This window comes from Pezoporus occidentalis, unplaced genomic scaffold, assembly GCF_034315485.1.
Source record: "Pezoporus occidentalis ecotype Australia unplaced genomic scaffold, CSIRO_AGI_Poc_V1 ctg34, whole genome shotgun sequence".
NCBI lineage: Eukaryota > Metazoa > Chordata > Aves > Psittaciformes > Psittacidae > Pezoporus > Pezoporus occidentalis.
Window position 1 is genome coordinate 2,483,410 of NW_026915376.1, and position 27,357 is coordinate 2,510,766.

Sequence of the window (27,357 nt, forward strand, 5' to 3'; positions counted from 1 at the left end):
GCCGGCCCGGACTCCCCCCTTGCCCCTCAGGCAGTGTCAGGGCTGGGCCGCTGACTGACAGCACCCTGCGCGCCCCGCCCGCTGCGGCCGCCGGGCAACCCCGTGCCGTCACGCGCCCCGCCCCGAGCGGCGGGAGCGCGCACTGCCGGGAGCGCGCGGGCCGGCGTCGCCAGCTGCGGCTGCGGCAGCCATGGCGGCGGCGGCTTCCCAGCGAGACCCCGGGGACTGGCAAGACTTCTCGGGCTTCCAGCCCTCCGCGGGCGGCGGCCCCGAGGCTGCCCGCGACAAGGGCGGCTGGGGCGGTGGAGACCTGGGGGCGAGGTTGTCCCTCTGCTTTGAGCCCCCGCAGGCCCGGGCTGGCGGCGGGGAGAGCCGCGTTCCGCTGCGTCCCCTCACGGAGCAGAGCGCCCTGCAGGACGACGAGTGAGTGCAGGCCTGGGGAACAAGGGGTGGCGGGGAGAGGCAGCGGCGGTGGCTGGGCCGCCCGAGGAGGGGAGGCCTGGCCCGGCCTGCAGGTACGGCCGGAGCAGGGGCGTGAAGCCGGTCGGCAGTGCGGGCTCTGTAGGTCGACAGCCCTGCCCCGGGTAAGAGCTGCCACGGGGCCTTTACCTCGCGGGGTCCCAGCAGGGTTTGAAGGCTGCGGGACCGGAGCCTTCTGGTTGTATTTCCCGAACCGTCAAGGAAGTGTGTGAGCATCCCTGTGCGTGAGCATCCCAATGCGCTTCCCTCCGGGGTAAGTAAAAGTAGCTGTTCTGAAATGCAGAGTGACTGAGGGTAGGATTTGTTTAGCTTCTTGTGAAATGTCCTCCTTCAGTGTTTGAAATTAAACATGGAAAGAACGGAAAGCAGGTGAACAAAATCTCAACTGTGCTAATTCTTTTTTTTTTTTTTCCTTTTTTCCCCCTGAGCAGAAGAGCCTTTATGATCTATGCTGCCTTCCTGTTTTTAACATTATTTTACAGGCATTTATGCTAGTAACTTTATTTACAGTAAATTTCATTCAGAATACTGCAATTTTACTTTGAGGAACCTAAATTGTATGCCTTATTCTAAGAGAAGAAAAAAAAAGAAGAAAAAAAAAAAACAGTTGGCAAAAGACTAGGTATTTATGGTTAACAGTGAGGTAAGTTTGGAGAACCATGAAGCAGAAACATATTGGGCAGCAGTGAGGCTCTGTCTGCCTTCTGTGTGTGGCTTGGCTGTTCCTGTGACCTCCTCTGAGCCTAGCTAGGCAACCACTCCAAACATGCCCCTGCAGCATAGCACTTGGAGGCAGGGTTTGTTGGCTGACTTGAGGCAGCAACTTGCTAACAGGGCTGCTCTGTTTCAGAATCTGAAATGGTATAGCAGAATAGGGCTGCCACATATGCAAGCCTGTAGTATGCCAGAGAGATTGTGCACAGTAGACATAATAAAGATCAGCTGTAGGCAAGAGTGGTGGACTGAGCTCAGCAAGAGTACTTCTGGATAAAGCTAAATTATTGCAAAATGTTAGTTAAATTTGTGCATGTTCATTATTCTGTGATAGAGAAGGAGAAGAAGAATGAAAGAGAAGGTGAGGAAGAAAGAGCAAAGAGAAATTGAGAAAGAATTGTCTCAGAATTTGCTACTCAGCCTCTGCTAATTCCAGACTTTAATGTGCAAAAGGCAAGGAAAATAGGAACAGTGGGTATAGGATTTATAGCTGAGCTCAAATTTCATTAAAGGATGGACTCCCCCAGAAAGATTCTGAGAATGGTTATATAATTAATAACGCAGTTGTCTCTTCATAGCATTGTTCTGTTTCACCACTGTGCATACATTGTTGGGTATAAAGGGAAATAAATTATATTTGTCAAAAAAAAATACTTTCTCTTAGCTTCAAACCGTTATAAAAAATATTGTCAGTAACTTGAATATTTAGGGAGGAATAAATAGTTGTTGATAGAAATAACATTACTAGCATATTTACTGCTGATCAGTTGCTGCTTGCTTTATGGTCTTCATTTTTGTTCTGTTATTCCTCTCTCCAGGATTTGGAATGCTTTGACTGATAATTATGGTAACGTAATGCCAGTTGACTGGAAATCTTCCCACACCAGAGCTTTGCACTTGCCAACGCTAAATCTTTCTGAAAAAGGGGTAAGTTCTGATCAGCAGAAATACCTTCTTTGGACCTTTTGTACTTGGCAGGAAAATAAAACAATTTGTATTTGTATAAAAGAGTGTTGTTATTAAATCTGTTAAAATATTTTTAGTGCTTGACATTATACATAAGAGGTTTTAAAAAATAAAATCAACCAACCATCGATGTATGTTGGCATCTCCGTGTGTTGGCATAATTCAGGGTTAGTCTTAGGTGGATGGTCATTAGAGCTAGTGGGTGATAGAAGAAACTGTAAAATGAGGAAGTTTTTCACATAAAATCTTTCTACTGTTTCACATTGAACACTGTCCAGGGTTAGGGGAGAATAGAGGTGAGAGTACTGTAAATGCAGTGTGGAGTTTTTTTAAGTGCATCTCATTTTGCTCTCAAGTAGAGATTAAAGTGTCTTCTTTTACAGGAAAAGTGATGCAGGAGACATTGAAGTGTGGGTTTGGTTTGGTTTTCATATTTAACAAGTGTAATAGTTGTCTGGGGATGGAGAAGGGAAGGAAGAACTTCACAGAGGATTATAGAAAGGGTTGTCCTCTGATCTTCTTAAAAGTGGACTAAAATGCTTCAGGAAGAAATGCTAGGCAGTATTCCCATCTCCCAGGTCTTCTGAGGAAACAAGTGGCTTATATTTTAAACATAGTGAAGTTGAGTTGTGTTGTAAAAATATCTCTTGTGTGTGACCTGAGAATAGGGTAATGCTTCGACTTCTGCCATCTGTTATATAATCCACAGCTACTTTTTACTGTGACATGAACAAAGATTGCTCTGCTGAAGATGATACTTTGGGGTTCAGCAGGGCAAGAGGGCAGTTGAAAACTCACCTTCTCAATTTGAGTCTGATGATCATCCCTTGAATTTGACTTATGTTTATTCTGCTTTTTATTAGAGTGAGCATTCAGATTTTCTTAGTGGGTTTTGAGTAATTAAATCCTTATATTTAAAGTAGAAAGACTTAAAACCCCCCTTGCTTCAACCTTGTGTGACTGAAATATGGACTAGAAGACCAATGGATCTCTTGATAAGGAACTAGGTACAATATAAAAAAAAAAGGTTTCATATAGTCTTTGTAAGTTGTTTGCAGGAAGTTATGGAAGAACTACATAAAAAATATAGTGGTGTTGCTGTTTTAGAAGGAATCTAAGGTATGCTGCCAGTAGAGGGAAAATCAGTTTATGGATTAAACATGTATCAAGTTTTTTTCAGCTTTCACCCCACCTGGCATGCCTTTTTCTGTGTAAAGCCCATCTGTTTGGAAGCATTTGACATACTTTTTTTTCCTACTTTTCTGTGTTTCAGCAGTATTTCTGGATATGTGGCAGCACATATGGACCAGCTAGTAGATTGTTTTAACTTTCTTAAAATGAATGCCAACAGCTAAGCGGCACTTTTTTTATGCATTTGAAACTAATAATATGCTGTTGAACTTGTGCTTAAAGATTTCTGTTCCTGTTTTTGTAGGGGAAAAGATGTAGGCCAAATAAAGGTGATTTGTCTGATCTTTGTTGCTTCACATCACAGATCTGTGTGCTATAGGGCTCTGACAGTGAAAGAAGTAGTTGGGTAGAAGTGTTGTGCAGTGGTACAAGGAACAGGATTGTGCAATTGCATGTTTATTTTATTTTTGTTAGATTGCTTTTGAATGGGTCATTCCCTGATGGAAATGTGAGGACAGAAATGGGCATGGAGTATGGCTGTGTGGAAGGCCTGATGGACTCGTGGCATCAGCTGGAGGTTGTCCTGGTTTAGGAGGTTTATTTAGGAGCCTAAATTGTCAAAATACGTTTTGATAGTCTCTCAAAATGTTGTTTCTGGAGATGTCAGGAGAAGAAGTTGACCTCCTTCTAGATCAACTGCTGTGATCTAGTTGTTGGCATAGTTGTTGTCATAATCCTATATACATGGAAAAATATTTGAGGACTGCAGGTGTTAAAGAATGTCAAAACTGTGGTGTATCAGTGCAGTAGGTGAACAGATATTCTTAATGTAGCCCTGCCACTGCATGCTTCTTGAAATTCAGATTTTGGAAAAAAAAAAAAAAAGGAAATTTGACTTCATTCTAGTGGCTGAAGAAGTACAAATGGTGTGTTTCCCCCTTTAGATTAGCTTTCTGGGGATATCAGTGGCATCTTCATAATGAATCTGAAAACTAGTAAGGTTTCTGAAGAAACTGAAAATTGGAGGAATTGCAACAAAAATTGAAAACTGATACGGTGGCCCTGAGGACTTGATACAGCTAGTCGTAATGCTTGTAAATTACCCAAAGATCATTTAAAGCAATTGAGCTCAAAATGTCAAAGGTTAGGGGTTGCAGCTTTGGGAGGTTGAGGGGCCTTTCTAGTTTGTTTTGCCTGAAGCCTTGTAATAGACAAAAAGCAGAAAAAGCAAACAAATTTTTAAATAAACTAAAATATATCACTTTGTGAGTAAAAAATACCTGACTGATCAAGGAGGAGACTTAATTTTTTTCCTTTGCGATGTGCACGTTTTGGTTTTGAAGTATAGAAACACATAAAACAACAGGTTTGTGTAATGTTAGGTAAGGGTAGGTTTTCATCCCACACTGACAGTTGTCTTTCTTCCTTTAAGATTTAAATACCTACATTGGATTGACTGCCTTGCATGTAGGTATCTGCACATCACAGTGTATATGGTCTTTGTATGCTGAGGGTATTTAAAGACTTTACTGACTACTATTTTAACTTCCTCCAATTGCAGTTTTGATTTCAGTTAAGGTATTTCAGCTTCCAGGTATTTGACAGCAAGAATCATTCATGCCATTAATTATGGGCAGGGAATCTGTTTCTTAAAATTCACTATTAGCTCCCAGGGTTGTTTTTTTATATATATACATACATGGATTTTATACACACACAAAAGTGTGTATATATTTATATAAAAACACATTTTGGTGCTTTCTAGGTAAACGATAACTTGAACCTTGACCTGTCAGACGACGAAGAGCTGAGAGAACAGTTGGATATGCATTCTATCATTGTTTCCTGCATCAATGATGAACCACTTTTCACAGCAGAGCAGGTAAGTGTTCAGCAAAGAACAGTTTTGTTGGTGTAGTATTTTCTTTCATTATGTAATTCTTTTTTGTTCTTCTTTGCTGTTCACTGTAGCTAAACTTCTTGATTGTTTTTTATTTAGTTTTGTTTTTTTTTTTTAGGGTCATAATAATTTGTGATATTTGATCATTCAGGTTTGAAAAGTATTTTAAATGCTTCAGGTCATGTTGATAGTTCAGGGGTTTTGAAATGTTTATGCATTTCTTTCCATGACTTAGTCAGAAATACTGCTAAATTAAATGTATCTGTTAAGAAGCAATAATGTTTTCAGAATGTCAGTGGTATTGTAGAGTTTGTAGTTTTCTACCATGACTGTGTAGCCATTCATAGCTTCATGTGGCTTTGTGGTTTAGTGAGAATTCCTCAAAGTTTTTGCCAAATGCAAGAGCAGATCAACAGTTCTGCTACTAAGCTTTCAAATTACTTAGTGTTTAAAGGTTTCTGTTCCAAATCCATGGATTTACTTCAGTTTTATCTTGAAAATTGCTCTTCTGTGTAAGGTTAATGACGGTCCAGTAAGATCCTCCTTTAGTAAGCAAATACAAGAATGTATTTTCTTGTTCAAATGGTTACTTGTGAACTCTGATGGACATGATTATTAAGGGTACAAGAGACAGGATTGCTTGAACTGTCTCAGCTCTTTACTGTGAGGTGGATCTTGGCACTGACTGCAGCCTTTAAACCTGTAAAAGTTGATGTGTTGTTCAGCTATTCAGTTAATAATTTAACCTGTAAAATATGGTCATTTTTATACTGCAAAGTAAGCTCTCTGTTCTCGTATTTTATGTCGCTCAGGTCTTATGCTCAGGGATGCGAATCAGCTTGAGGTGATGATGGACCAGTTCATAAAACTTTTCATAAGCACAGCAGATTTTTCAGGTTATTCAGAGATTTGTTTGTTTGTTTAAACATGTGTAGTGAAATGAGGGGTGCAGAGGTAGCTGATATTTGTTGTTGTTTTGTTTTCCTTCGACTGAATACTTAGGAATTCATATATTCTGGGTCACTCTTTAGTTTAGTTCCATTAAGCAGAACCATGTGTACCTTCACATATAAATAACTGTTTAGTTTCAACACACTTCTTGTTATGAGTTCACCAGTTTACCTTGAAAAGGTAGGCTTATTCTCAGAGAGCAAGGATGGTGAGAAAATGTTGGTAAGACTTTGTTGGTTCTCTTCCATCTATTCATGGTATTAGTTTTGTCCAACAGCATCTTTGCTAATTGAGAATAAAAAAAACCCTTAAGCTTTTACCAGGTTTCTTCAAATTGCAGGCAGTTTCTCTTAGTGCAGGAGGGTTTTCATTAGGGTTTTCATTATTTGAAGGTGATTGAAGAAATAGAGGAAATGATGCAGGAATCACCTGATCCAGAAGATGATGAAACACCCACTCAATCAGATCGGCTCTCCATACTTTCCCAGGAAATTCAGACGCTCAAGAGATCCAGTACGAACAACAGCTATGAAGAGAGTAAGTGATATTTATTTAGTATTTTCCTCTTATGATTGCTGAATACAGTTTAAATGGCAAGTTTGCCACATGTTTGTTTTATGGCAAGTCCTTCTTATGAAATACGTGGATTCAAAAATATTTTCAAATTGCCCTGAAGAATAACCTGGATTTAGAACCTAAATAGAAATCTTATCTTTGTCAGCTTTCATAACTTAGAATAAAAATAAAACTTTATGGAATTTCAGATTAAAGCAAATACGCTGAAGCTTGATTCACTGGAGCGAGGTCCCTTCATAGGTAAAGTGATAAGTCAGTCATTTTTTATTGAACTTTGAGACACTTTCTTGAGGACAGTACAGTGCATTTAAGAAGACTAGCTAAAACTCTGGAGAGCTATACATCTTCAGATAAAGAAAATAAAGAAAATAGTGTTTCGTTGTCACTGTTTCAGACATTGCAACATAGTTTGATATACACTACACAAAAATAAGGCAACAGTTGCCTTGTTTTTCTGGCAAGAACCTCACATATTTTTGTCCTTCCATTTCTCTTCAGATAAAATTTAAAAAAAGACAAAAAAAACCCACCCCCCCCAGACCAGCACTTTGTATCATCTTCTACTCAAATGAAATCATCTGTTCCTCTCTATACAAAAGGAAAGGAGAAATTACATGTATAGTTTAATTGTAGTAGGTTGAATTGTATGTGAAGGAAACTTGTGATTAATGAGTTTTATGATAGGAATTTATTTCATTTGCATATTTGTCAAAATCAGGTCTCAAAGGTGATATGAACCCAAGGAATGTTTGCTAGATGATCCTTCTACCCTACCTTGGTCCCTTTTACGAAGTTTAGTGCTTTCTTTCCAGTAGTCTGGGTCAGCAATATAAATACTGTGGAAGATTCAGAAAACTAGATGATCTTTTGTGACATGACTTACAGTTTATGGTGCACTTCAGGTTTTCGGAGGAGATCCTATTTTCATGGTTGGACTCTTAGCTGTCTCAACACATAAATTTCAGGAATGTGAACACAAAGTATATCCTGCTCAGCAGGGCTTCCTGCTTTTCTGACAGTTCCATATGTCCTTAGGTTTGGAGCTAATCAAGCTGGTTTGATATTTCATATCGTATTTATTTTGCTTTGCCTCAGGAGTTCATCTTGTCTGTTGCATCTTTATGGTTTAAAGGTCAGTCTTGACAACCAGCCTTGAGTTACTTTGGCAGATAGTTTAACTTTGCTTCACCAGTTTCTCACGTCTTTCAGGTTGCTACTTTATGAGAAGCTACCTTTTTTTGCGTGCAAAGCTGCTTCAGAACTAGTCTGCACCTCTCTGAAATTGTTGCAGAGTTTACCTAGAAACTGTCTTTTATAAGACAAGTCAGAGGTGTTAACATTTAGGGTTGAGAGCAGGAAATCAAAGCTTGTATTTACTTTTTTCTTGGATAGGAAAAGACATGTATTAAGACAGTCTGAAAATAAAACTATTTACAGCTCTATTTACACAACTGAGTCCTTTAGCTTGAATAGCTAAGATTTAACCCAAGCAGTCTTCTGTATTTGAATTACTGTGTCTTTACTCACCTGCATCAGCTGTGTAGTTCCTGTGTAGCCCTTTTGTAGGCTTTGAGAGCCACAACTGATCCATCATAAATGAGTCAGGATTGCAGTTGGGTAATCTGCACCTATGTCTTTGGAACAATTGTTTCTTAGCTTCTGAAGTATTAGGGCTTCCTTGTACTTCATTAGTTACAACAGAATCATGGAAAGTTTCTTTTGGAAGGGACCTTCAAAGGTCATCTAGTCCAACCTCCCTTCAGTGAGCAGGGATATCTTCATCTGCCTTCATATTTGTATATTATATCAGATCTCTCAGGAATAAGAAGCAAGTTTAGCCACCTTCTTGTTGCTAGTCTAGTTGCCTTGTGATCTATTTATTCCTTTGGGAATGTTGTTTTGTTCTATGTAGGTTTAGAATTTAATTTTTTGTTTTGAAAAGTTTCCGAGTACATTTTTGTTGTAATTTCCATAAGTATTCTCATGCTTAAAATCTTGACAGATTACTTTTTATATAAATTATTTATAGGAGTAAAAAGATTGTCTGTTGCTGAGTTAAATGAGTTGCTAGAAGAAATTGAGACTGCTATTAAGGATTATTCTGAGGAACTGGTGCAGCAGTTGGCTCTACGAGATGAGTTGGAGTTTGAGAAGGAAGTGAAAAACAGCTTCATTTCTGTCCTCATAGAAGTACAAAACAAACAGAGAGAACACAAAGAAACAGCAAAGAAGAAAAAGAAGCTGAAAAATGGTAGTCCTCAGAATGGCAAACAAGAAAGAGGTCATATGCCTGGAACAGTAAGAAAATTTTTGTAACTGTTTATGCATTTTAAATGTCTTGGGGTTTGGGTTTTTTTTTTTTTCTATGGGAAGTAATAGTCCTAGATTATATCAGAATACCTGCTTCCATGCCTTCATTTGCAGACAAGGCTTAGGTACTTCCTACTGAGGTTATTTATTTTTTTTTCCGCAAGGTCATGCAACATTCTACTCTTCTCATACTCAAAATTTTAATTGTTTGAGAATTAGCCTGGAATCAGCATATCTTTCTTTCAAAAAATACTGTCTTCGGATGTACTGCTGCGTGTTCTATTGTCAGTAGGCAAACACATTTATCTGTTTGGTTTCGCTGTGTGAATTTTAGTATGCATGTACCACTGATAGCCTGGCAGAAAATTCGGTGTTATTGTTGGTGTAGCTGTACAGACACTTACTGATCATGTTGGGTTTTAGGTAGGAAAAATAAAAAAGTCTTACCCTGGATCTCTTGAAACCTGTGGTAGAGTTACCATGTCCAATGAGAGTCAGTGGTGAGGCCAAAATGTAGCGCAGGAGTAGAGAGGGGAGATAATTTGGCTTATTATTTGCAAAATATAGCAACAAAAGCAAAAATGTCTTTCAAACAGAGATTGAACAATAGGAGGCAGAGAGTGAAAGAAATTAGGTTGTTAATGCAGTATTTTCTTTCTTATCTGTCCTAGTATATTTTTAAATTACTTAAGTGGATGTTAATACTAGAATTTCTTAGTGTCTCTTATAGGATGCAGAAAATGTGGTTAATGTATCGTACATCTTTGCTAAGTCCTGGAAAGAATGCTTCAGTTTGACATTAGAAGGACTTGGGGTTTGTTTTTCAAACATAAGGAATAAACATTTGTAATGAAATATTAATGCTTCAGAATCTATTTCTAAAGTTACAAGAATAAGATTCCCATGATATAACCCAAATGGAGTGCTGCTCTTGTCTGTCTGATGAAAAGTGTTTGTGTACCTAGCAAAGTTTTAATGGAGCTCCAAGTAAGTATGTCTGTAAAACAATAGGAAATTCTTATCCATCTGCAAGAGCAGAGTGGAAAGTTCTAATCTACTTATTTTTGAGTCTCAGTCATGGAAAACCAAGAAGTGATATTCTAAGTAGAGAGAAAAATAATTACTTGGTTTTGAAACTTGAGTCAAGTGATTCATAAGCTATTCTGGTTAGTTTCAAGTTTAGAAACTTGAGTGATGCTTTCAAGTATAATTTTATGTGGTCCCAATGTAAGACATTTGCATGTTTAGTTGCTTCAAGATATAGATATTTCAGATTGCTTTCTGAGGGAGACTGAACACACTGGCTGCCAAATAAGACTGTAGGCTGTGTGTGTAGTTCCTTTGAAAATAGCTTTCACTGTCACCAAGCACAGATTTGAGAGCCTTCTCCCAGGAGCTGGAGGCTTCCTTCCTTCAACACTCGGGTTTTTTTTTCTTTATGCCCTTTTTTTTTTTTTTAAGAAAATGCTGAGGATGTGCATTCAGATCGTATGTTCAAGTAACTTTGTGAAGAGTGAGTTTCTGTTAATAAATAGTTAATAAAACTAATAATTTATTAACTAAAACTGTAATGAAGTCTCATTTAAATACAAAGTGTGGTTTAATTTTCACGCTCTAAGAAAATATATTTCCCTCTAAATACTATAATTTGATTCTAATAAGTAGATGCTTTAATTCTTTGTTCTTGGTACAGTCTGTGGGTAAAACACTTTCATAGGATTCTAAAACTTTTGCCTTTCTCACAAGGGCAAACTGGAGAGAAGTTAAAAATAGTCAGAGCTTCAAGATAACAGTTCCTTTAAGCAGGGTATCTTAAAAGAGTTAAGATGGCTTTGGCAGCTTCTATGTCTATTTACTGACTTCATTGTGTTTTAGAAAGCAAATGAATAATGTATTCCAGCACATTTTATTCTCCCTCCCATAAATAAATACATTCAGATAAGCATGCTGAGGCGTGTGCATCATACTGCCCTGTTCAGCAGCTTGACAGTTTCTTCTTTTTATGTTCTTGTCAGTTGCTGATTTTTATATCTCATACTAGAACCTAAAATTGTTTGCTTTTTTTTTTTGACTTGTCATCTCCAGCAAGCAAAAAGGATTACAAAGTTCCAGGAAAAAAAAAAAAAAACTGTGGTAGGATTTTATATTAATTAAAAAAAAAATTGGAATCCATGATTCCATGTAATGAAGCTTGAAATTAATATGGGTATGTTATTGACTAATTGTGTATATTTGGTCATATTACTGAAAAATCAGGAACACCAGTTGTTGCTTCAGTTGTGGAAGTATGAAAGTTTACAGTGTTTTAAAGAGGTAGAGCTGAAACGTACTACCTCTATAGTTTATATTCTAATAGGTGGTTAAAATCTGAGAAATTGTTATCAACAGTATCTCTCAAAGTATATTGCTCAAACACAAAATTTAAATATTATACCATGAAGTAAACTTTCAAATATACTATATTTTACATTTCAAAATGAAGCAGCCTTAAAAGGCAAATCTCAGTTATTGGGTCCTCAGAGGGAAGATTTTGTTTGATTAAATTTTGATGTAATTGTACTGCTTAACTGCCATTGTAAAGTTTGCTTTTTAATTATAAAAAATTAAGTATGTGAATGAAAAAATAGAAATGTGCTGAAATACCCCTTAGAGCTTGACTTTGTCTTTCATCTTTTATAGTCTTGATAAACACTGATTAACAGTATTCTGAACTTTTCTCTGTCCTTTTTTTTCTTTCCGCTGTGTTTTCGCTACTTTTAGCGCTTCAGCATGGAAGGGATCTCAAATGTCATACAGAATGGCTTCCGCCACACGTTTGGAAACTCAGGTGGAGAGAAACAGGTGCTGGGCTATCTTCTCTTTCTTACTGTTTGCCTGCACTTTTGGTGGGAGCTGAGATCTTGATAATTGACAGTAGGTGAAGCTAAATGCTGAGGCAGAGAAAAAATAGGCCAAAAATGTTGGAATCTGTACTCTCCCTGCCTCAGGACTCTGAATAGCCTACAGTGTCTTTCTCTCCTCAACAGCTCAAGACAGTCAGGATTTGATATCCTGAGGCATTACAATAATAACAGTTAATCCTTACCCCATACTAAAAGTCTGTTTTGGCATAATGCGTGCTTCAAATATGTTGCATGTCTGTAAAAAATCTGACATCCAATTGAAGAATGTGTATCAGGTTAGTTAAATATACCAGCCATTTCTTTTTTCTTCAAATGTTCAGAGCCAATACAGCTAAAAAACATGGTAGCATCTGGAAAATGCATGGAGTGTATTGCATGCCTTTTTTGGCCTTGGAAAGTTGCATGATGTTAAAAGCAGCCAAATGTGTGCAATGCATGTTACAGATATAAAATACATAAGCCATCGGCAAGCTTGTGTCTTTTTAACAACTATTTAAATGTTGAAATATACAGCACAGAGACTCAACCTCAGTGGGCATTACTGTAGATGTTACATATACCTACATAGCAAGATTCTGATGCCTTCTTCCAAAGTAATACTTAATTGTTTCAGAACTGTAGGGTGTATTTTATTAAATGCATTCTGTATTTTGGTCAAGAGTCAATGCTTATGTTATTGTTTAGGCTTTTGGCACACATTACAAAGTAGGATTATTTCACATTATTTAACACATACCCATCCATTATAGTTTATACAGTTGTGTCAGAAGTGTGTTTGAATATTGTTGTTTTTTTTTTTCCCCTGTTGAGAAGTCCATTGAGGCAATAAACTGCCTGGTAGTTTAGAAGTCATGCCTGATTAGGCTTTTGTCTGGAAGATGACTAGAGTATCCCACAGAGGAGTTCAGGAGGTAAAACAAATCCTCTGAAGTAAATTCTGAATCATGAGGTTAGAAATCATGGACTTGCCCTCTTTCTCAAGCAAGGTATGAGAGTTCATGAAGACATAGAATCATTTCAGTGCCTCACCACCCTCACAGTAAAAATAGCTGTGTATCCCCAGCTTTGGGGATCTTGAATACATGCACAGAGCTTACCTAACATTTTTTATCACTCTACAGTTATCTCAATACTTGTACAGTGATAGCTGTGCAGGGGTTTGGTTGTTGGTTTTTTTGCTTGTTTGTTTGTTTTTCCTTGCAATTTTTACCATTTAATAACATATTACAGCTGTTTACCTGTATCTTTAGCTATTTTAAAGGTCATGTATTGTCATAAAGTAAACATATTTAGGTATGCCAGCCCTTCTTACTTTTGATTAAAAGGTTTCTTTTATACACGTCTCTATTCAGATGTACCTTTTCTTCTGCCTCCTAACTTTCTTTATATAGGTAGCATTATTGTATATTAAGAATAGCACTGATTGGATAGCTCTTCCAGTCACTTTTTTGAGTTAGCTGTTTACTAATGCTATTCATGTTGATCATATTTTTTCCCCTGATTTATCTTATACTGTATCTTTGTTAGGAGGGGTATGGTTGGTTGGTTGGTTGGGGCTTTTTTACCCTTCCTGTATCCTAAAGCCGGTCACGGAAATAACAAGAACTTAAAATGAAAAATAGGGAAGAATGCTAAGAAAGATAACAGCTTTTTTTTTTTTTTTTTTTTTTTTTTTAAGTCCTGGAAATCCATTTTTCTACTGCATTTGTTTTTTATTTGGGATTTTTTGTTTGTTTTTTGTCACATAATGAAAGCCTTGACCTACTTTAAAAAAACTGGTGATATCTACTTATTGCAGATTGCAGTGTATAAAAAAGCATCAGATGCTCTGTTGCTTAGTGCTGCTCTCAGACTGTTCATTTAAGTAGGGTTTTTTTGGGTGTATTGTCATTATAAACTTCTACTCAAGTGTTTTCTTTCAGCAGGGAAGAGTTAGTTAACAATCTAAAGGCCGGGGGGGGGGGGGGGGGAACAAACAGGCAATTTTTTATATACCTGAAAAGGTAGAAGCTCCTACATATAAAGTCGCATCATAAACTTTATGACAAGTTTGTACGGTCATTTTAGAACTCTGCTCAGTTTTTAATTTTAATATTTACTATCTTTGCTATTTTCTGGGAAGTATTTATCTGATAGTGAGTACTTTATAAAATTTTAGTCCTTTTGTGTGTGTGTTTGAGACATCAGTGAAAATTACTTGGAATTTTTCAGTGTTTAAAGAGCAACTTCCAGTAGGAATTCCCTGTTTTCATCTGATACTGCAGTTGGAAAACAACACCACTAACTGCATAAAAGCTATTGAAATATTGGTAGCTGTTTCTGTGATCATTTTTCCAGAAGAAATTTCAGAATAGTCATCTTGGTATCAGTTTTGAGGCATATCAAATGCTTTTTATAGGTGATTAGAAATTGCAGTGGGAATTGCTGCTTACCATATTGTGAGATCTGCATCAAAAATTTAGAGGTTACAGTAGACTTAGCACTTGGTCACATCAGTAAGCTACATTTTAGTCATTTTCTCTTCCATAATATGTTATCTTTCACACAGCATTCAGGAAATGAGTTTTGATAGTGGTATTGTAGAGACTTACTGTTACAACACCAAAGTATCGATAAGAAAGACAAGATGATTTCTGGAAACTAAGAAAGACATTTCTTTCAGGAAAATTACTTTTTCAGAACTCTACCTTTTAGGAAAACAAGGGAATATTGGTATTTGGTCCAGTGAAACATGCTAATAATGTATTGCCTGGGTGAAAAGTAGAATGCTACTTTAGTTCTGAAGGCTGAGATCTGATTTCTGAGTTAGAAGACCTACTTTCATCTCTGGCATTTGCAGATTTGCAACACAGCCTTATACTTAGCTATTGATTCCAGTAATTTTAGTAAGTGTGCAGTTCTCAGTGATACCTGTTGGTTATGTCTGCTGGAAAAGAAATCTAAAATTGACTGTTTCCTAAGAAGCATTGCATAGTTTCGTCTTCTGTGCTAAGTGTCTCTGAGGAAATGCAAAAGCAAAAGGGAGAGAGAAGGGTGCCCTGTGTTTGCATAAGGTCTTCGTGAGATGTCAGCACATCCTGTACAATAGGTTCCTTTAAGTGACACAGAACTGAGTCTGTTTGGCTGTTTGAGCCTGAAATGCATAATCCTGCTCTGATCATGGCAATGGTTATAGCTGTGTTAGGCAAGACTAAATCTCCTTCTCCAAAGTGAACCATTTTACCAGAGTCCAAGTTAGACTTGACTTTTGCTGAAGTGTTGCTACTAGGTGAGGAGACCTTCTATATAACGTGTTTTTTGGTTGTTACATGATGAACCACACCTCAAGTTGAGTGAGAGATGGGTTGCTTTGCCTTCTGCCTTGTAGTTAACCCAGAATAAAGTTCCTGTTAAATTCTTAAAAACGTAATTGAGGGAGATTTCAGGAAGCTTTTTCATTAGGGAAAATTTCAGCAATTTCAGTACTTTTGAAATGCTGACCTCTAAGAAGAAAATGCATTCATATAGGCTACAAAGTAAGACATCACCTAAATGTCTAGTTTTGTTTTATTTTAATTCTCCCTGGAAAGAATTACATTCTGATTTCTGATAAACATCACATGATATTTATAGGGGAGTTTGTTGTTTTATTGAAGAGCAAGTTTGAAAATTGTTCATCTGCATTTACAGTATTTTTTGAGGGGGTGTGACTTTAAATATATGAAGGACTTACAGAGGGAAAATGGGGACGCTTTTGCTGTTGGTTTGCATATGCTCTGAGGAGGAAACCTAACCAAGAAGCCTTTTACTATAAACAGCTCCAAATTTTAAGACTATTTTAGTGTTTGGCTGCATGACTTCTAAAGTGGTCATGTAATTAAGAAAAAATAAAATAAAAACAGAAGTTGGCTCCTGTGATAAAAGCTTTGGTATGGGAAAGATAGTATCTTAATCTGTTGTGAAATGCGATCTTTTGAAAAGCTTTTACTTGTGGTTAGCAATGTCATTTACTCCAATTTTTGCAAAATAAAACGCAAGCAACATAAATTGCACAAAAGGACTGTCAAATAACTCTGTTTTTCATTTGACAGTACTTAACAACCGTCATTCCTTATGAGAAGAAAAATGGACCCCCATCTGTTGAAGATCTTCAGACATTAACCAAAAGTGAGCATATAAAGTTCCCCCGCTGATCCTTTCCTCTTTGTATTTCTAGCTGTGGTTTGCTCAAAACCAAATGAATCCACAGAGTTTTCTCTTTCCCCTTGCCTGTATGTATGTAAACTTGCATATGTGTAAAGTTGCATGATTTTTAACTGTGTATTTTGGCTAGTTTTCTGAGTCTTCATGGTATGCTTGTTCTCCAGCTGTTCTCTGAAGCCGTGAAGGCTAGAAACTGGCATGTATCAGAAAGTTGGCATCCTTAGTTGGTAATTCATGCTTATTCTGTGACAAATGGATATTTCATTTAATATTTACTGTAGAGAAATTTTATCCTCTTGCCATATTGAAATTTAACTTTAAAATATTCTCAGAACTTCAGTGCTAAGCAGAGAGAGGTTAAAGCCTCCTGAAAACTTTTCATGTTGACAGTTTATTAACAAAATGTCTCTACAAATGCACAGTAAAGACTATTAACAGTGTTGCCTTCTGTGGGCTGGTTGGAACTTGATCCTGTGACTCAGTTGCAGATTTCTGACTCACTCTGCTGCTGTTAAGGCAGACAGTAAAGCAGGTGTCTGGGGTTATTGTTTTTTCTTTCAAAGCTATGTTTTATTCTCTACTTATGAACACTAGTGTCTGTTTTCAACATAAAAACTGAAATAAAGCACTTGGTATATTTCCACTTCAGAGTCTCTCATGAGGAATTTAGAGTTTATTAAATACTGCTATTCAGTATAATTCTGTACTTCTGATTTTTTTCAGTTGTTTCCAGAGCATTTCATAAAGGATTGTCATTAGTTTTGTTTATGGAGTAACAGACAAACTTACGTTTGTCAAATTGAGCTAGTACAAATGCTTTGCTTTTCTTCAGAAACGTGCAAGGGTGGACAATTTTGACTTGATATAAGTCACCAAAATGGCATTTTGGTATTGGTACGAGCTAATGCCAAATTCCAATCATGTATTCAAGATTTATTGTTTTTTTTTTAAGATACAGCATAATTTTCTCTTTTTTTTTTTTTTTCCTAAGAATTCCAACCCTCCAGTAGTTGTTGGCACTTTTTCATTCTGGATGTGGTGACTTTGAGATATTTTTTTTTTAAATAAGGAAGAAGTGTTTTTTTGTTGGTATGACTGATGGCATTTTACTGTAATAATTAGCCATGTAATATGGATCTATTGCATCCATCTACTGTGGAGTTCCGTGAGAATTACACAAGTGACAGGTGGAGGTATGTTATGTGTCTCATACTATCTTCTCATATTCCAGTTAAAACCTTTCTTACTAATTTGATACTAATAGCCCTATGAGCAGTTGAAACAAGTCCATGCTATTTCTTTTGAGAGTGTTGTCCTTAAGTTACGACTGATGCATTTCTTATATCTGATTTAAATGTTTTTTTCATACTTTAGTCCTGCATGCCATGAAAGAGGATAGCGAAAAAGTGCCAAGCTTGTTAACAGACTATATTTTAAAGGGTAAGTATGTTTCTTAGCAGGGATTTTCTTATTCTAAAATAGCTTGCTGTACATACAAGGTATGTTTGGAGAGAGTAATCATGCAGCATTCATGAGTTATGTTGCCTTCCTGTCAAACACAGCTCTTGTTTATATTCTATTTTGTTCTAGGTTTTGGAGGATGTAGTTCATAAACAAAATGTGGTTCTTTTGTTTGTGACAGTGTAATATAGAAAAGTATGAGGTGTATATTCAAATAGCTGAAGGTCATCAGCAGGAGCAGAGCAGTCTGACATACAAAATTAAACAGGTATAGTTAAAAACTGTGTTGTACCAGTTTTTCCAAATTGGAATTCAAACCGCCTATGGTAGTATTGCATTTGCTAGATGAAATGCTTATAGTTTCATTTTAAGTACTACCTTCTTATCAGTAGTAAAAATTATTTATTTTATGTCTACTTGTTATACCTCCTTCACATTTTATTTAAAAGGTTTGTGTGTGAGTCAGTTGTTTTCCAGTCTTACACATTGATTGTATTAATAGAATGTCAAACACTGAAACTTACTGCTTGCTTTAGCTTTAAGGAGTTGTTCCAGGTAGTTTTCAGGTTGTTAAATTACTTTATAAAAGTTTTTCTTCTGATTTTATTTTTGCCTAGATCTTACTAATGCTTATGTTCTTACTTATTTTTTGGCATATAAATGGTACCATCTTCTTTAGGGTTTAAACTAAACTTTATTGTTTAAGCTAAGTATCAAACTCCCCAGATCTGAACAAATGGGCATACAAAAGGATGATGCATGCCTTATTTATTTATTTGCCTATTTATGTTCATTTGGTATCATGTTCTCCAAGTGTCACTGTTTTTTCAAATACAGTCATTTGACATAACTCCCTCTGTATGATTTTTAAAGGTTTTTGTGTTTGTACCCAGACTTCTGATGTCTCTCATGTCACAGAGGTTTGAAAGTACTTTCAGGTTAAAGTTGTAGATGAAATTTAGTGTACTGTTGCTTCAGGAAAATCTGAATAGTGCCATGCAGTAGTCTAGAAGTTCCAATAGACTTCCTGTTGGAAGGGGCTCATTTTAAAGTTTTATGTAGGATTGCAAAACTACCACATACAACAAGAATGCAGAAATCCTTCCAGCTGATTCCTTTGATTTCTCCATTGTTTACTTACCCTTTCTGAAAATCCTTCTTAGATTACACTGATGTATTTGCTTATGATCTGAAGAGCCATTTAGGCTCAAGATCAAAGTTTTTTTTAATGGCGATGGCACAAAACATCAGATTTGTGAAGCAGAATCTTTGACCCAAGAGGATGAACTGTTGTCAATAATTATAGCTGCTTACTCTTCATCATAATACCTATGGTAGAATTCTGAGAGTGTGACTGGAGCGAATAGTGCTCTTTACAATCTCTGCTCTTATTTTAGCTTTCAGATTACTAGGACACTGAGGCGAAACTGGCTGCCTAGGGAAATGGAGAAATCTTCTACAGAGAAGGCTTGTAAAAGTAGATTAGCTGAACATATGATGGGATGATCTAGGAAGCTTGATACTGAGGTTCCCTCCTACTTCTGCCTCTGCAGGCTCATAAATTTAAAATCAAGAAGGATGTTCTACTAGGTAGATGCATCAATGAGCATCATACATTAAATATGTTGGATCGAACAGGTTGTCATATACAAGCACTCTTGTCTCTAAATTGTAAAACACAAGTGATGGGAGCATGAAATCACATCACTCATACTGAAAGGAAAATGCTCTTCCCTCACAGCTACCATTTCATTACTGAGCAAAACTAAGCTTTTCTTAATCTTCCGCGGGTCTGTTTGCCCAACAGCAAGTAACGTACAAGCTAGTAAGCACAGAATTTACTCTTCCTTTCAGTGTAGCTTTAACTAAGCTTCATATTGCTGTGTTTAGATTATGTTAAATATTTATAGCTTGGCTGACAGGGTTACAGTGTAATGGAGATGTATCCTGTGCAACAGGCAAAGACTTCCAATAATTTCTGAAGTTGTAATCTGTTTCTCATTTTCTGTCACTAAAACTTGTGGCCTGAAGCCTCAGTGAGGCTTCACACATGGCACAAAATATTCCCAGCCACCTGTCTGTTGTCTGGAAATTATTTTTAAAGCCTGTTAAAGGGAGATTAGATGATTCTATATGATCACTTAAAGCAACTTTCAGTTCAGCTTTTGTGCCTGAAATTCCAAGCTACTTCTTGAATTTCAATTAAAAGGAGGGACCTGCTTTTTGAAGAGCCTGCTGTCTTCACTGGAACGACTAAAAATGCCCTGGCAAGGTGAAAATTATTATCAGGATTATGGGGTTTGAATTTGTTTTCCAAAAGAAGCAGAAGGATAACAAATGGTGGGCTCAGTAATAATAATCTGTATAGTACAGTGATAATTGTATTAATATTACATTTCTATACTGTATGATCCAGCTATTGTCTTGCACTGAATGGATTCCATTTCTTTATATTGAGCTTTAATCAAGAAATGAAATTTTGAAATGTGTGAAATATCATCAAAGATGTTTTGTTAAAATCTGTCAACTTCTTGTTCCTTTGAGGATCAAGGCAGTAAATTATTATGTGACAATAGGATACGTGTAGCTTTATGGAAAGTACAGTTAGTGTAGCATTTTTCAGTAGAAGTAGGACCCTCTTTCTAGCCTTGTATTCCATTGTAAAAGGCAAAGGGAGGAGGGAGCAAAGCTTACTTACAAGTCCTTAACAATTTTTTTTTAAGGCAGCACTGTCCTTTTATTCTGTGATATTTAAAAAATTAGAACATGCAGTCTTATGTGGGTGTTATGGATGTCCACAGAATTGGTAATTAAAGTTGCTCAGACACTGATGGTTACTGTTGAAAAATTACTTAGTTTGTTTAGAAGCAACAGCTGAAGGAAAAAATACCAGGGAAAAAAACTATTCTAATAATTGCCATAGTATTGTTGGCATAATGTGATGAGACAAATGAAAGGACACAGTGAACCTGGAATGATTAATGGAAGCGAAAGACTGAGTTAATTTAACAAGAAATCTTGCCAAATTCACTGGTGTTATCATAAAAACAGACAGACTAAAATATTTTTTTTATTTTATCTGAATTTCATAGTGGTTTGTTGAAGTGTCATCGTCTTGAGTATCTTGAACTAAATACCAAACTAATTCTGAAACTTGTGAAAGACTCAATTTGGATCATGTACGAAATCACACTCAGACCCTTTCTGCATGTGGTGTCTGGTACTTGGTACCTTCGTTTAATCATGATTGAGTAGATTTGTTTTGACAGGGCAATTTGGGCACAAGCTAGGCTGAAGTATGGGACTGGGACTCAAAGGAGAGTCCTGTAACCAGATTGCTATTGACCTTTTGTGTTAATGTGGATCATTCTTGTGCCTGTTTTCATAACCATCTTCTGAAATGCTGGAAATAGAAATCCTCAGAATATGAGGTGTGCAAACCCAGTATAAGGAAAAAGTGAAAAAGGCCAGTGTGACTCTGCATTTCATGTTAAGGGGAAAAAAGCTCAAACCACCTCCATATGCATGTCCGAATAGGTTTATTAACTTTGAAATTATTTCTAGTGCTTGCTTTTTTGAAGTTTCCTCTTTTCCCAATTTCTACTGCCCTCTTGTGTCCTCCAGAATGTTAAAAATAGCATCATTTTGTCCTCATGCTTAAGTCCCTCTTTCCAGTGATCGTTTACCTCTCCCCTGGATCTATTCAATAGGGAGTACCTTGTCTCAGGGGTAAGTATCCCAAAGCTGGACAATGTACATACTCTATGCAGAGTCTCATACAACGCAGTAGCTTACCTTGTCTTGATCATGTTATTCTTGATGCAGCCTAAATTATTTTAAAAGGAACATTTTTCCTTTTGTGGGATTTTGTTTCTTTTTATTTTTCAGTGAACATTTCCATAATGAAGTTAGTAATAGTGAAAGGGACTTAGTGATTTGCTTTTTTTTGACAGGCTTGAGGGTCAGGGCAGTACCAAGCACAAATACAGGCTGGGTGGAGAATGGATTGAGAGCAGCCCTGAGGACAAAAACTTGGGGGTGTTGATTGACCTACAAGAGGGGCCTACAAGAAGTCTGGGAGGGACTTTTTATACATAGTGATAGGATGAGGGGGAATGGCTTTAAGCTGAAAGAGGGTCTGTTTAGATTAGACATTAGGAAGAAACTCTTTACTGTGAAGGTGGTGAGACACTGGCTCAGGTTGCCCAGAGAAGCTGCGGCTGCTCCATTCCTGGCAGTGTTCAAGGCCAGGTTGGATGGGGCTTTGAGCAGCCTGATCTAGTGAAAGGTGTCCCTGGCCATGGCAGGGGAGTTGGAATTAGATGATCTTTAAGATCCCTTCCAACCCAAACCACTCTTTGATTCTATCAGTTTAAGTGCATGCGGACAGAGGAACAATATGGGAAGGACTTGCTGGTATGGAGTTCATAGCAAATTTAAAGTAGAAGCTGAGGAAGGCATCATGGGAAGGGGATTTACCTAGTTTTACTGTTGTGAGGGTAACGAAGAACATCTGAGGAAATCTCCTGGAAGCAAGGGCTTCTTAATTTAGCTACTTACAGAACAAATCAATCATAGAATAGTTAGGGTTGGCAGGGACCTTAAGATCATCTAGTTCCGGCCCCCCTGCCACGGGCAGGGATGCCTCGCACTAGACCACGTCGCCCAAGAATCTGTCCAAGCTTGCCTTGATATGTATGAAATGTTAGATATACATAGATATAAATAGATATACACAGAATAAAGATATTAGGGATAGGTTGTCTGTTACACATTATTTCAAGATTATTAGTTTTTACTTCCAGCTTTTACAAAATTTGAAGGTTTAACTTCATGTACAAGGATAGTTTTTGAATATAACATACTACCAGTATGATATACAAACTGAATACATCATTTCATCTGTACCTCTGCAAGTTTAGGGGGTTTTTCCTTAATTCAAGAAAACACATAAGTGTAAATAATTGTGTTATTCTTAAAACGTAACTATTACAAATAACAATATAAATATGTACTTACAGCTGAAATAAATGCCTTTGAAATCAGATATGTCCTTACAGTAAACAGTTCTAAGATGTATATATTGCCAACCGTTGTGTTCCTTTCTGATTGTCTTTAAATAGTAATTGTGACACAAGTACAGTACAAAAAATAATATTCAATACATTACTACTGAGTAAAATGCATGAAATATGTCTAAACTACTTTTAGACTTTTATTCTGACTGTGGATGTCATGAAAGCAGAATAATTTTCCATCTTTAAGTTTGTTTTGCTGTTTCATATCTGATCTTTCAGGCTTCTAGTAAAGGCTTAAAAAAAAAAAAAATGTTTCTTTTTTTTTTTTTTTTAAATAAAGCAGGAATTTACACCTTGTTCTATTTTTAAATTATGCAGGTATTTCAGATCACATGAACATTTTCTTGCCTTTGAAGTTTATGTTTGATTGTTAGACCTGACTTCTTTATTTGCTTTTGTGTTGTGCTAGCATGGGTTTGAAAGCTGGATTGCTCTGAGGTTTGTGTCTTACATGTGAAACAGGAATGAGAAATACATGAAGGACATGTCTTATTTTCCCACTGTGTGATTCAAGTACAGGTACCAGAATTAGAAAGTAGAGCTAAAATCTCAAATTGTCAGTGCGTATTTTTAAGATATAACTGTATGCATCACCTGTTTATTTAATGTTCTGTTTTCTAATAGAACACCTCAGAAAGCACTGTTTAAGACATGACCTTTAGACAACTCATTTCTGGATTATGTTAGTTAAAGATAGTGGGTTGTGTCACTTAATTATCTTTTGAGAAGGGGATGATATACTAATTGCCAGTTTCAACTAATGTCTAGATTTTACAGTGTTACTAATAGGGTAGAATTCAACACTTAAGTATTTTAGTATGTACATTATATTTTTATACAGACTAACTTCACTGATGTTTATCAAGATGTATTTGTGGTTCTTTTGCAGTTCTGTGTCCTACGTGAAGAGGCCTGTCTTTCAAATTATTCATTCTCCTTCCTGGATGAGAAGCTCTCCATGTATATAACTCAGTATTTTTTAATTTGGCACTATACCTAAACCATTATGCATTTACCTCCTCTGTGTGTGTGTGTATTTTCTGATCCTACAGTAAGTCTTCTGAGCATGACAACTCATCCATTTTAACTTAATAGTGCAATGAACTGGAGCAGGGAACAAACATTGTACAGTTTTACTCACGCTGTTCTGGCTTTTTAAAGTCTATTTTTACATTGTATAGCATGTAGTAAATCCTCCCGCACATTTAATTGTTGGAAGGAAACGCAAACTTTGAATAGTGTAAATAAAATAAGCCTAGTTTTAAGGAATCCATATTTAAAAGCATCCTTAGTTCCTATAGCAAAGATGGAAAAAGGATCATAGTCGGGCTTGGACTAAAAGATGCAAGCGAGTTCACCAGGAAGCACTCCAGAACAGTGCTGGTGGAAGTCAGCATTCAACACTTCTTTTAAAATGGTAACTTTGAACTGTACAACAGTATTGTTCATAGAGTGGACAAATCCAGATTCTTTGATGGTTTGGCATAAGTAATTGTTGTGTTACCTATCCTTGTTATTTAATCCAAACATCCAAGTAATGTAATATCTCATATTTGTTTTTATTTTAATTATTAATCTTCATGTGGCTTAGGTATTCTCCCATGTTGCTGCTGTAATTTTACTGTTTTTAATAAGTGTTTGATCTTACTGAAAATGCTTCAACATGTAAACATTTTAAAATGCTGTATCTTTTTAAGAATACCTGTACAGTTTAAAACACTTGCACCCAGGTCCCAAGTCAGTATTATACGGAGACGTTCATTGTTGTGTATCTCTGAATTTTACTACAAATCTCTCTTGTAAATTGTATGCACTGTCTCCTCTGTGATGATGTATCTGCATTCAAACAGATGCGAATGTATTTTTTAAATCTTGTAGAAGAAACATACCCCATAATCTCAACATCAAATACTTGTCACAAATAATTTTGCTAATATTAAAGATCATATTGAAATGTAAGGAGTGCTAATAAAAATAAAAATTATTTTCTAGGTTGAATTGCTGTTGATTATACACACAGATTTATGTACTGTCTATGTGAAAGCACTAAAAGATAAAGTTCTAAAGAGACATGTATGTCTTCAAACGGTTTTTTCCATTTAAAGTCTTTTTGTTAGTTGAAGAGAAATTTGCTTCTGAATACCTTACCCAGTTTTATCATTGTCACCAAATGCTCATTTTGATCAGTAAAACGCATTCAGTTTGGAAACAGTTCTCATAATGCTTTCTCTTTTCTAAAGGCCTCAATATTTCTGTCTTTCGTGCCTTTTCAGTCAGTAAGGTTTTCAGCTTAAGATTCTTTCCTCTTCCCTGTCCCCCACTTGACCACCGATGGGTACTTCCCCGCCTGCTCAGGAATAAATAGATCCTCTGCATAAGTGCGTCATACGTAAGGAAGTTGAGGGTGGTTTTGTTGCTGTATACTTTATTCATCTGTGGTTTCTCTAACAAGAATAGCTGCCACTTATTTCTTTAGCTGATATATTATGAACTCATTGTGGCTTGCTTTTTGTATAGAAATGCTTGAGGTTGATGAGTGATGCCTGGAAATTGGAAAAGGGGATGACCCTGTTCCACTTATTTTTTTTCAAAAAGGTGCACATGCTGTGAAATGCACTATGTCTTCCACTGAGATCTAGTCAGAGATGTTTCAATCTACTTTTGAGGCTTGAAGTGACAAGATGGGACAAAATGATGACAATTAAGAGCTAAAAAAATAACAAAACGGTTGTAGCAAATCTTGGATGAGTTGAAGTCATAAAATGCTAAAAGTAGTAAAACTTGAAAGGAAACCCAGCACTAAACCTAGAAACAGCTTTAGTGATCTAAGCATCTGGTTGGGTATATCGTGCCCCTCATCAAGTTAAACAAGATATTATTATCTTTACCTGTTTCCCTTGTATGTAAATCCTGGCATTAGACAACAGTTGCCAAAGGTGGCAAGTATTATATGTGTATCTATATATGTACATGTACATTAAAAAATAAATCTCAAAACATTTGAATAAAAAGAACCATGCAAGTAGCTTTTCTGTTGAGTTTATGTACTTCATGTTCTCTGTTATGCATCCTTTTTCCAGGTGCGTTACTGAATCTTGTGTTCTTTCAGGGAGCTGAATTTTATTATTATTTTTAGGGTTAGCAAGTGATAGCTGTAAATGACAGCCCAAGAACAGCTGCTGAAAAATACCCTGGAAGAGATTTGGTAAAAATGCATTTTTAATATAGAGTCCTGGGAGCAAAGTCACCTTAAAATCATTGAATTTTAAGTTACTTAAATCGATACAGATAACTTTAATAGCCCTTTTTTGTTTGGTTTTTGTTTGTTTGATTGTTTTGGTGGGGTTTTTCTTTGTTTTGGTGGATTTTTTTGGTGGTTTTTGTTTTGTTGTCTTGGGTTGTTTGGTTTTTTTTTTGGGGGGGGGGCAGGGGTTGTGTTTTCTTTAATCCAACCCTTTTTCTGGGTGTCAGCTGTTTCATTTATGTAAGCTTGCTCACTTGCTGGCTAGAGTCAAATTTTGAGTCGGGGACTGCCTGGAAGTCTGACTGAATTATGGTTAGAAAGGAAACTCGAAAACAATGTCAGTTCCTTTCTGGTGAAAGCTATTGATTTAGTTGGACTCCCAGCTGGTGTAGGTAATTGGTGATAAAGAGCATGTGCTGTTGACTGTGCTGGGTAATCCTTGCCTGTAACTCGGAGTAGTGGTTTTATTGCAGCAGTTCACATCTTTGTTGCTTCCAGACTGGAAATTACCTTGGTATTCTTTCTGTATGCATGTCTCTTGGAAACAGCAGCTAGCCCAGAAATGGCACTCTTCGTGCTCAGCAACAGCGTGGTAATCAAGTGTGCCTCTGCACAGCATGGTTCACAGCAGCTGCCTCCTCACTTCCAAGGGGACAATTTAAGCTACAGGTTTTAGCTCCTGCAGCTGGTCCAGAGCCTGTGTAGCAGGATGCCTGCTTCTCCAGCAGTGGAGGTCAGCAGCTTGCTTCACTTGAATCGTCATCTACCCTGTTCAGTTGGGAAGGGCCTAGAAGCAAAGTGTCCCAGTGAAGCATTTTCACCTCAAATGCAGGCAAGTTGGAACTTTCTGACTTGGGTCATTGTTCTGCAGTGTATCTTTCTTTTGGGCAATGGGGCTGTATTGTAGCAGTAATAGAATCCATGTGGTTGTGGACCTAGTTTCTGATTCAAAGATCAATCCTGATTTTTAAGACCTCTTGTGAAATTCCAAGTTATCCCTGTATACAAAGTCACTCCAGAAAGAGAATTTCTTATCACTGAAGAATTAGAAGGAATGTTTTCTTTTTTTAAGTGCTTAATCCTAGCTGGCGAAATTAAGTGTCTTGTTCCCTTGCTCATGTTCTTTTGATTAGGACCTAACTCAGGACTTCCTGCCTTTTTGTTCAACACATTTAATTCTTCAGTTTTGCTGAATACACTCAATATTGATCAGTGATGGCTCTCTGGATTATCTGCTGAATGTCCAGTCTTAACAACAATTGTTGAAGAAACTGTATGAACAGGGAGAACTAGTTACTTAATTTTGGTACTGCATTGTCTTTTTCTGTCCTTTATAATCTGCCAAAGTTGAATAGAAGCCTCTCTTTGCACTGAATGCTAATTTAAACAGAGGTCATAATTTTGTTGTTAGGTTTCCAGCGTGTCTTTGTGTTTGGGTTTTATGTTAACCTTATGAAATAT

General features: G+C 36.9%; 1 protein-coding gene across 3 annotated transcripts; it reads left to right on the forward strand.

The window, feature by feature from the left end:
- The first annotated feature begins 132 nt into the window (after positions 1-132).
- On the forward strand, positions 133-25,378 carry FEZ2 (fasciculation and elongation protein zeta 2). 3 transcript variants are annotated; one of them, XM_062629511.1, is made up of 9 exons: positions 133-423; positions 2,013-2,121; positions 5,057-5,173; positions 6,535-6,679; positions 8,748-9,016; positions 11,789-11,869; positions 16,002-16,077; positions 17,488-17,553; positions 23,542-25,378. In XM_062629511.1, the coding sequence occupies exons 1-9, from the start codon at positions 191-193 to the stop codon at positions 23,556-23,558; spliced, it is 1,113 nt and encodes a 370-aa protein (XP_062485495.1). In that variant the 5' UTR covers positions 133-190; the 3' UTR covers positions 23,559-25,378. The 3 variants fall into 3 exon arrangements, with proteins under 3 accessions (XP_062485495.1, XP_062485494.1, XP_062485496.1); XM_062629510.1 differs by lacking the exon at positions 23,542-25,378 and adding an exon at positions 21,528-21,624; XM_062629512.1 differs by lacking the exons at positions 11,789-11,869; positions 23,542-25,378 and adding an exon at positions 21,528-21,624.
- The last annotated feature ends 1,979 nt before the right edge of the window (positions 25,379-27,357 follow it).

Excerpts from the sequence above, each read along its gene's own strand:
- FEZ2 (XM_062629510.1), top strand. The coding sequence starts at position 191 with ATGGCGGCGGCGGCTTCCCAGCGAGACCCCGGGGACTGGCAAGACTTC. Across the intron at positions 6,680-8,747 it reads GAACAACAGCTATGAAGAGA|GAGTAAAAAGATTGTCTGTT; the intron begins GTAAGTGATATT and ends AATTATTTATAG. Across the intron at positions 9,017-11,788 it reads GAGGTCATATGCCTGGAACA|CGCTTCAGCATGGAAGGGAT; the intron begins GTAAGAAAATTT and ends CGCTACTTTTAG.